The 11,173-nt window shown below is 35.4% G+C and overlaps 1 protein-coding gene across 1 annotated transcript; it reads right to left on the bottom strand.

Annotated features, from left to right (window-relative positions):
- Positions 1-3,664: 3,664 nt before the first annotated feature.
- Positions 3,665-10,755, bottom strand: GCG (glucagon). The gene is made up of 6 exons (XM_005152654.2): positions 10,655-10,755; positions 10,116-10,277; positions 9,295-9,348; positions 7,568-7,705; positions 5,180-5,323; positions 3,665-4,160 (listed from the first exon to the last, which is right to left on the bottom strand). Exons 1-6 carry the CDS (start codon positions 10,750-10,752, stop codon positions 4,136-4,138), a joined length of 621 nt encoding a protein of 206 aa, XP_005152711.1. The 5' UTR covers positions 10,753-10,755; the 3' UTR covers positions 3,665-4,135.
- Positions 10,756-11,173: the final 418 nt, after the last annotated feature.

Here is an 11,173-nt window from a genome sequence, read left to right as displayed (position 1 = left end):
TTTGAATTAAGCCCAGAAAACGGAAGTGCAGGATAAAAGTTTAAAATCTAGTTCTGAAGATGACCCTGGTTTGTTGCATCAGCCAATTCCATTTCCAAGGAGAATTTTGAGTATGCGTTGAGGTTTAGGGCTAATTAGTGGGAAAGACTGAGTATAACCTGGAAATCAAAACTATAAAGCATTTGTTTAAAAAGCTGAGCATCACCAAGTAGTCTTATTCTCAGCTCACTATTGTGTTAAATTTGTATGGTGCTAGCCATAGCGATTTACCTTAGAAATGCCATTAATTTGCCCTGATAGTGGTTCTGTACAGCTCTGTATGTTTACAAGGGAGGACGTAACATGGTGTAAATTGACAGCTAGCTTAATGGTAATTTCTGTGTACTGTTAAATCCACTTTTATAAAGTAAACTCACAGTGAAATAGAAGTCTTCAACATTAATTTTAGAACCAGTATGGCATATATGCTGTGAGATACATAACCAGAATTTCAGATTGTTTTATAGCCCTTCTTAAATATCTATCTGTTAGCCTGTGCACTCATTTTACCAACGATAAAAAAACACCTCCCCGTGCCTTGGGGTGAAGTCTCCTTTTCCCAGTGAGTGGGAATTGCAAAATAATTCAGCCAATCTCTGCTTTGTTTTCTAAATACCTAATTAGTGATCATCCATGTATCTCAAAGTATAAACCAGTCCAATTATAATCTCAGTCTTGTGATAAATGTAATGATAAAATATACCTGAATGTTCCCAAGCTTTTCATAGCCAAGTTACTGAATAACTGATGTTTTGAGAGGTTGTATGCAAGGTTTTAATCCTTCTCAGTGGTTAATTCTAAGAAATAAAAAAAAAACAAACCTACGCTGCCAAATCATTTGCTTGATCAACTTCAGCTGGTTTCAGTGGGCAGACAATTTTTGGTACCTTTGGAAATCCAGGTTCCTGTGCCGAGATCAGAATGTCTAATAATCTACAGTTCTTCTGACTCTCATGCCAGAGAGGTTTATGGGACCTAATTCTGTACTCAGAACCACCTGGGTGATCCAGTAGGAATCAGTTTAGCAGAGTATGTTTTCCATTTAGTTGCAATAGTTTCTGGCAGTGATTCTCTACATCTTGAAAAAAATCTCAAGTTCCTCCTGTCTGATCCCATGGTCCCCAAAATGACAATGGTTGTGCCTGTGGTGCTCTGACAGATTGTCTCTTTTTATGAACCATAAACTGCATGTATGATACATTTACAATATGTTTAAAATAAGATGGAACTCATAACTCTAGACATAAAACTCACATCAGGTGCAGAGGGGCATCACAGCAGTGCTACTTTTTATAGCATTCCAATCAAGACCCCTCATACACACCAGGGCATTTGAACTTAATAAGTTATACCAAGTTTGGGTCCTTGACTGGAAGAAAGTTTAATGTTTCTGAGGGTGGATGAGACCATAGCCCTGTAGGTAATACTGGAACATGCTCCTGAAACATGATTCCCTTGTGTGGTGCCACTTGCCTGCCTTTATTTGGGGAGAACAAATTCAAGCCCTCTTATGCAAACAGCAGCACCACAGGCAATGCAATTAACATGATAACTGACAGCTGTTGTTCCATTGCTTGAGGACTTTGAAAACCATCTATATTTTAAAAGGAATCTTTAGGCCACTGTTCCTGAATTTCTCTACCAATGTACCATTCATAGGATGTAAGGCCTAGAATTATATCTCTCCCTTACTAGAGCACAAAATTAAAACTAAGACATAAAAATAGCAATTCTCTACAGACTTGAATGCTGCAGCTATTCTGCTTTCTCTTAGCCTGCAGACATGGGTAGCTATTGTCGAGTAAAGACACATTTTAAAGAAGTGACTGCTACTTTTTTTTCCCCCATGTTTGTAACATTAACTGAATTTCATATGGCATGTATAAGAAATATTCAGCACATACCTTGTTTTTGATCCCAAGTGGACTTTTTTTCTGTGATTTCAGGATGTGGAAGTCCTAGTCCTGTTGAGCTAAAACATGTGTTTGGAACCTCTGGAACATGCTCAACTTCATATTATTTCTGAAGAAAGGGTGACTTTTGATTTGTGCTCTAGATTGGGACTTAGAAAATTAGAAGCTAAATATTTTTGCCATGTTCCAGACAAACTGCATAACTCTGGGAAAGTAATTTACACTCCTCTCTTCCTAAAAGCATGTAATTTGTAAAAATGTGGGAAACCAGTATTTTCATAGCTGACAAAGCCATTTTTAGGAGGTGCTCAAAGACACCGATGACAGACATCACAGGAAAATGGATTTGTAACTCAGGAAGCCTGTCCTTCATAGCACTAAATATCCTGGGCATAATGGAATAAAACATTTTAAAGACAGTTGCTCAAATCTATGTCAATAGAAGAGTTAACTGCACCATTTGAGCCTTGACCATATGGACCCAATTTTGTGTAACTGAAGTGTTTTTTCAGTTCTAGAAGCACTTGGAATGAAACCACTGAGTAAAAGTGGGACTAAATAAACAACAGATATGTATACATTTTTCTCTCCCCCTTTTTAATTTCCAGTGGTATTTTGGATGCTATATTTGGGGTCTTTTTAGTGCAAGGTTCCATTGAGTTTTAATTGTTTCAAGTTGGGATGTTAGAGCAACTTTCTGTTGCTGTGAAGAAGCTGTTCTAGATGCCAAGTTGGGTATGATCAGCCCTGATCTGAAATCAGAATATTGGTTCTTGTAGCACTTTGGGAGAACAATCTAATCTTATTTGTACAGGAATTCTAGACCTCAGTGAAAGTTTCAGATGCCTTTAAAACACAAGTGGACACAGGTGTTAATTCTTATTCAACAGCACTCATGCTTCACATCAACTTCTACTAGGTACTTGCTAAACCCATTGGCTTTCACTTAAACCACTTGTTCTTTAGGACCTTTTAATATAGACACCTGGCATAATGATATTATAACAAGGGGAGAAAAGGATGTTTGGGTTGTTATCAGAAGTAAGAGGTATGTAACAGCACCTATGGCTATTTGGGAGCTGCAGCTACTATCATATACCTACAAAAACATGCCCTGGCCAGCTGGGAGTACGATAGTTTGGACTGCTAGAAACACTGAGATGTTCAAGTCAGATCTTCTGTCACCATGATAAGGGCTCAGGCTACAGGGATGTTGTGCTTGTAAGTTACTATACAATGTTGCTGAACACAATACATGGTGTACAAAGCAGCTGTCAGAGGAAGAAGGAAGAAAAGGTTACAATACAGATTAAAGTGACCCCAGAGCCATTTGAGTTAGCATTACTTGGCAATCTTACGAAATGTGAAGAAATTATATGGCAGTTTCTAGTACTGTTAAAGTCAAGGCTGTCCTCCTCATTTTGCTGAGAAACCAAAATTTATGCTAGTGAAGAATACTTGTTTGGTCAGACTTGTTTCCCCCTCTAGCTTCATCTTATATGGTTTCTTTTTAAGCTAAAGATAATTCAAGGTTCACACAGCTCTTTTCTGAGAATCATTATAGAGAAAATGTGACAAAACAAAATGTTGAGTTTGTTTTATCATACCAAACAAACCACTTCCATGATCTCAGTGACACTAAAATACTAGAGGAAAATGAAATGGAGTGCAAAGAGACACAAGGGATATACGCATGAAAAGTCAACAGAAAAGAAGCTTGAAAAAATTTATTTAAGGCTATCATTTAATATCCTTAAAGCTTAGCCTTTTTATAACAAAGGTTTTAAGAGGGATATTCACTTCTCAGGCATTTGTAACTGCCAGCCCCTTACAAATAACACATACAGTTTATGATTGAATCCTTTGTGTGTAGAAGTCCACTTTTTAGAAAAATAATTTTATCATTAAATATAAATGGAGTTACTTCAGTTCTAATAAATGGAATATATAAAGATATGGAGCTTTCATTTAAAGTTGTTAAGATACTCATCCCTTAGACAGTAGGTTTTCCATATATAAACCTTTGGCAACACTAAACTATAGTACAATTATTTCCTGGCATGCAAGGTGACATAGTTTTGTTACACCAAATGCAAATGACAGACTACAGATTTCAGAATCTCTTAATAACTGGCAGTTGATGCAATGAAGATCTTCATTTATCCCGTTTTTATTCTGCATTTTTACTGGTATTCTCCCAAAAGGTCCCTGGAAAAAAAAAGCAGCAGCAATTAGGACATATTATAAACCACCAAAGATTTATGAAATATGTGTGGAACATATTTTTTCTGTTTAAGAGTTAGCAGATGTTAGTTGCACAGACCCCTCAATGTCTCTCTAATAACAGACTGAAAAAAATTCCTAAAGGAAAAGCTTTTGGATAGTTTCTAATATATTTTCTTTCTAGTTTATTTCAATGCTGATCTATAAGCACACACACAAAAAAGTATTAAACTATTAATAAAGCCTGTATTTTAACTATAGTTTCTAGATGGGTTTTTTTGAGACAATATTGGTTGTTTCAGATTTCTAAGATCAACTAATTGTTTTGGGTACTTCAGTAGTAGTCCAAATATAAAAAGAAATTAATTTTTACAGAGTGGATATCCAACATTTTTAAAGATCTGGGCACTCACATGTGCCTTAAGTTGGCATTATATTATTTTTGAAATGCTTTGTTAACGTTAACAAATCTTAAATATTCAAATGTTCACAGACCTCACATAGAAAATGTTGCTTTGCTAAGAGCATTTGCCTATACACAGGCACACTAAAGCAGGGCTCTTAATTAGTTATCTATCAGGAACTCAGATTATAGTACCCCATTGACAATCCACAATTTAAGCTAATGTTTTATATCAAAGTCTTTAAAAAATAATCAATTTGCTGTAATTTTACCCATAAATATTCCTTGATTTCATAATGCCCATGCAAAGGAGAGTTTTATTTTTCAGTAATTTCATATGACCTTACTTCTGGTAACATTCAGTGGCAAACCTCCCCTCAAGTTACACAGGAAATTATTATATAGGTTCACCACTGATGGAAAATGCAAATTATATTTGGAATGTGTTCCGTGTCTTATCCTTGTTAAGCACTGTCTCTAATAAAGTTTGTAACACAGAGATATGTCAATAGTTAGAGAAAAATTAGCAGTACTTTATCTATGTGTGACAAATACATTTAAACCCACAATATATTATGAATAACAATCAAAATTTAGGCACCTTTGGGTAACTTTTGTATTAATCAGCCATTTTAGGAATTCTTTGGCAGCCATGTCGTCAAGGACTTTGTTGATATCACTTGTGAAAGTGCCGTCTGCATGTCTTCGACCCATTTCTTCAGCCACAAGAGCTTTTTCTGGGAAACTTCAAAGGGAAGAAATTATCAAACAATTTGCATATTGAAATAAAGAAACTGTTTAAAAGGGCCTTATGATAGGATTCTAACACACTTCACATTTCCACTGATTTTAAAGAGTTAAGGGTCAAGCCTGATGTTACAGAATCACACAGAATCACAGAATCCCAAGGGTTGGAAGGGACCTTGAAAGATCATCTAGTCCAACCCCCCTGCAAGAGCAGGGTAACCTAGAGTTATGGCTCAATGTAGAAGGATGCATGTTAGAACATCTTTTGAGGCATTATTTTCATGATAGAATAAAGCATGGACATCTTCCTTTACCATATGAGGACTTCAGGTAAGTCTAAATTCCTTTCTTGCATTTTTGAAAAAGCCATACATGCAAAAATGTATGCGTCTGAAATGCCTATGCCAAGCAGACTAAGCATCAATAAAATTCACAGTATATTTACTAAGAATAATTATTTAAGATATATCACTACTAAAGCATTATAGTCATATTTTCAGACTTTTTTTTCAGTCTTTTTTTCTGTTTTAATTTTACTCCAGTCCTAGTTATATACTTAAGATTATACTGCATAAGTGTTTAGATATTAAGAACAGCAACTTTTTGGGGGGTTAAAATAACCCAGTTACAACACCAGTATAAAATCTATATGCTGTACAAAAGTATTTTATATTTGGAATCAGATCCTTATTCTTGCTCTATCCTTTTCTGACCGATGGAAAACCATTATGCCAAGAACCTGATTTAGAAACTTTCCTCTCTTGTTTCACCCCATTAAATATACAAATATTTTAATGGGTTCCATTAAGGTGTGCTGATGCTGAAGCACACTGTGCTCTGGAACCAGTGACAGGCAGACTGGTTCTTTTCATGCAATAATTTCAGGGAAGGCTATATACAAGTTTGACCACAAATAATACTAAGTATTGGAAAGCAGAAGGATGATCTACATTTAATTGTCTGTCTAGGTTTCTGAGCGCAGTTCATCACAGCTAGGTTGTATTTCTGTCTTATGGATACTGAAATACCCTGTTTCTGCTTATGAAAATAAAATATAACAGAAAAAGAACTGCAAATCTCAACATCACTATGAAGTGGCACCAGCCTTTTCGTTCTCTATATATATAGCTGACAGCTGACCTCATTTATTTAACTCTGTGTTTTCAGGAAATCATCATTATTTGAAAAAGTTACTTCTATCTATTTAGTTCTCCTTGACTACAACACACAATCTTGTCTTACAGGTTGTATTTTATTGTTATTATTGTTACTATTTTTATATAATGCAAGAGACTTACATAGTACTTTACAGCTCATAGAATATATAATCAAAGGATGAACTGAAATCCTTGCCCCGAAGAGCTTACAGTCTAAAGGCACAAATAAGTATGGACCAGCTAAAAAGTTGGGAGTGTCATGTGCATGGTGTAGCTCCCAAAATGCAGAGTTGGAGACAGATGAAATAGAAGATGTGTGCAGGAGATTGAAGGTGATGACATTTTAAGAGTAAGACTATCATGAAAAAAGGTGTAAAGCCATGAGTCCATAAGTGAATAGGCTTGAGCATTCTGCAATGAGTATGTGAAAAATAAGATATTAATGAGAGAAACAAGAGACACAGGTAGGTCAAAACTGTGGAGCACTGCACCTGAAGTATAGCAGAAGAAGTAGAGGTGTCTTAAAAAAGAAAATAATTCATAGTTGTAGGAAATTGTAGTTATTTTTGCAGCAGCAACTTGGGGAGACTTTGTGGGACATGGTGAGAGGAAAAAAGTCATCAGTCACTGCTGGGAATGATCAGCAGTGTATGGAATATAGCTGATGCCATTGTAAAAATGTCATCTTCGAAATACTACAGGGGAAAAGGTGGACTGTGAAAGGGAAGAGAAAGTAATTTAAGATGATGCTGACTTGAATCAACTCAGTGATAGATGATGACTCTAAGCAACATTATGTGAAGGGGCAAAGGTGGTAGGTAGAGGAAGTTAGAGGTTTAGTTTTAGATATGTTGACCTTTGATATAACTTTACCTTTTAGACTGTGACAGAATAATGAACAGGTTGTTTTAATACATATTGAAACTTAATAATGTAAAGTGGTAGCCTAACACCCACAGAATATCTGCTTTTACAAAAGAACATGATGTAAAGCAAGAATGATAAAAAATACATCAAGGTTTCATCAGACTTGATTTCTAACCCCAAAAGCAAAGCAAAATTTAGTAATAGGAATGGATTCTTACTCTCTTCTTCCTCGTCCATTCACTAACCAAGCAATGAACTCTTTGGCAGCTTGACCTTCCAAATAAGAGGTGATATCACTGGTATAGGTGCCTTCAGCATGTCTCTCATATTCAGCATGACGCTTGGAGATTGCATTGCTGAAAGAAGAGCAATACTGTAGGAGCAGGCTGCATAAGGAATTAATTTTTCTTTTAACCTTTATTGATTTATATTTCTCACCCACCAGACTAGTATTTCTTATTAGTGAGAGGGTTTTTTTTTTGCTTCTCAAATTACTTATTATTTTTTTCTTGGTAATATTACAGTTCTGAGGGGATTGCCTGTGCTGTGCAATAGTTTTGTGCAGAGATGCCTGAACTAGTTCTGAACAAACCAAATCAGGTACTGCAAGCAATTATAGCTGCATTGTAATGATCATCTGCTAGATTAATTAGCTATGATCAACAGTCTGTATTGTATTATACAGACATACTTTTTGTATCTCTTGTGTTAACCTAAAAATTTGCATTAAGCCACTCCTACCTTCATCTTCATTATTTCTTAGCCAGTCTGTTGAGACATAATTCCTATTGAACTTACATTTTGAATGTTTTGTGAACACCTTTTTAATAATCAATCCGGACAAGTGGTAATCTTGGAACAATGTCAAGCCTGATCACCTTCAGCATAATAAAGACAAATGGTTTTGCCTTTCCTACACCTCATTGTGCTTCTTTCTCTGGCATAGCACAAATTATCTCACACTGGTCCTTAGGAGAACAAGCTCCACTTAGAAGTAGATATATAATGGAATATTTTCCACAAGTAAGTTCCCTAACATTTCTATTTCAGAATTTGCTAATCTCTAATTTCCAGGGCCTCTAGATCTTTCTGTTATTTTTCTTCTTGGGATTTCACCATTCCTCCTAATTTAGTACCATCTGCACTTTTTATGAGCATGTTAACTAGAGTTGTTTGGAACATTTTAAATGAAGCATTAATTTTGTTGAGATATGCTGTTCAATTGAAGCTGAAGCATTATTACAGATTTGTTACTGATATTGACAGTGTTTTGAACGGAATGATCTTTGTGATCCAGACTATGGTCTTCGGAATTTCTGACAAAAGAAAGAATTACTATAGGTGTTTCAATCTGGTTAGCAAAAACGTGGGGTTTCTGTCTTACTTGTTTCAGATTTCCAATTCCCACAACCTTCCCCAGAACATGTCAAGAAACAGAATTCTGGCCTCCAGCAGGTCTTATAGTCTCCTTTCATGTAATAAGCAGTTTATGTAACATGGGACTGAATGCTTAGGGCTGAGTGTGTTTTATCAGCTCCAGCAAATTGGTGCCTGGCCATTTGCCTTTCATTAATCTTCTCACCTGTTTTCTTTTCCTCAACAGATTTTTTTTTTTTTTCCCCATCAGCCTTTCCTGTACCAAGTTTTTCTCTTTAGGTTATTCTCAAATCACTTTTATTACTTGAAATGTTCTTTTCTGAAATCTGTTCTCATTGTGTTGCATTCCTCGAAGCCACTGCACATAACTATATAACACAGGTGCAGGAATAAATAACAATGAGACATTTCCTCTTTCCTTTTAAAAAGCAGGTGTCAGATGCTATCTTTTGATAGGTATTTCTTAGATTATGGTAACATTGTAAAAAATACTAGTTGTTTTCTTTCTTGTTTAACAGAAAATTATCTCAGAATCTATTTGAGTAACAAGTCGTGGCAACTAGAATACCTTGACAGTTGGTCCGGGAGTTTGTCATTTTCTTTGGCCTCCTGTCCTTGTTGCCTGTAGTGGAATTCCACAATCATTAGATCATTATTACCAATACATTGCAGAGCATAGATAAGCTGATGAGATTTTCTTGGTTATTGTTTAAATGTTATGATAAACAACCATGACTGATAGAGGAAAATATAAATAATTTCAGGCTTATGAATTTAAGTTAAGGGATTTAAAAGCATTAATATAATAGATTTGTTAATTCTGTGGGCAGATCTCTAGAACAGAGGGCACAGACTAACATGTTTTTACATTATTCTTGCTCTCAGTTTGGTAGCTTGTGTTTAATCAAAGAGTATTTTAAAAACATGCTAACTCATACCTTAACAGTATACTTGTGGTAATGGTAAAGTATCCAGTGGTCAAACTTAAACCTTAGTTTCCTTTACCCAGTGAAACTTCAGGATTAGAGAATCCATAGACAGGAAAGTTTTATTAAGGCCTAACGGCCCAGACCTTTACATGATATTTACGTATCTTATTCCCATTGAACTTAATTCACTGAAACAATCTGTCCTGAATAGGCTGAGGTAGTCTTTTTAGATGGTGTATCAGGTAAAATTCACTAAGTTTATCCAAATCCTTTTGACGATTTTGCACATATTCCCCATTTCTAATACTATGTTAAAATTATATATAAATTTTCCTTAAGTACTTATTTGAGGGTTACACGTGGTCTGTGATGGAAACTTAAAATCAAGAAATTGAATTCAGCTAGATTTTTAGCTGTGTCTGTATATAGACTTCTATGGCAATGTGACCAAAATGCTTACCCATTTCTTTTAGTGCTCATTAACCATTGCACAAAGTCCTGAGCTCGTCTAGTGTCCAAGTACTTGCTGTAATCACTGGTGAATGTGCCTTGTGAGTGACGTTTCACTTCATTTGGCTGTCTAGATTCATCTAAGGGTTCAGACTGGGAAGCTTTGAGTGATCTGTGAAAAGTTTAGTCATTGTTAGTTGGCGGTGGTTATAGTACATTCCACAGGTGCATTGACTTCTCTTAAAAATTATATTTTAAACTCTCACAAAGTGAAAACAAGTGACATACTAATCACTAGCTGGCTAGTAACATGAATTAAGATAGCAGATTTGATACTGTACAATGAAAAGATCATCTTGAATAACTAAGGCAGCTATTGTTTGTAATACCAAAAACTTCTGTGCTATACTTTGCAATATTAAAAACTGGTAGTTTAAGTATTGCGTAATAGCATAAAAAAATCTTTAAGTCATAGTATATTTTGCTTAAAACTAGAAGAAAACAAAGTTCAGACCAAGTGTTTCTAGGAGTTTGATCTAAAGAATTTACCTTGATTTCTCCTCTGTATCCTGAAGAGGATTTTGCCAGCTGCCTTGAACTATCATTAAAAGGAGCCCAGCAACAAAATAAATGCTTTTCATTTTCATTGCCTGTTAAAACAGAAATAAGGCAACAATGAAAAATGTAATAATCTTTACATATGTCTGAATAAATTACACTGAAAAGAGACATCTGTAATGCTGATCTAAACTTAACAGATATTGAGATCCGGTGAGGATGGGGCCTATGTCCGGCAGATGGAGACTGCAGTGCCTTGGGTAGGCATTCAAAAGATGCAGTCTCTGTTCTAGTCTGTATTCTAGACTGCAAGGTGAGCTTAGAGCAACTGTATCCTCACTTTTGCAATATGAGGATAAAGGTCTGTATCTCCTTTGCTCTGTGTTCTGCTGATTGCAAGCATTAAGTCTCTTTCAATAATATTGTTTTTTTTTTTCAAAACTAGGGTATTTGCATTAGTTTTATTTTTTCCAGCTCATTCCCTAGAGACAAAACAAAGCAAATCTTTGT

This window comes from Melopsittacus undulatus, chromosome 8, assembly GCF_012275295.1.
Source record: "Melopsittacus undulatus isolate bMelUnd1 chromosome 8, bMelUnd1.mat.Z, whole genome shotgun sequence".
Classification (NCBI taxonomy): Eukaryota; Metazoa; Chordata; class Aves; order Psittaciformes; family Psittaculidae; genus Melopsittacus; species Melopsittacus undulatus.
Note: the sequence above shows the minus strand (reverse complement) of the source record. Positions and strands in the feature narration are given on the sequence as shown.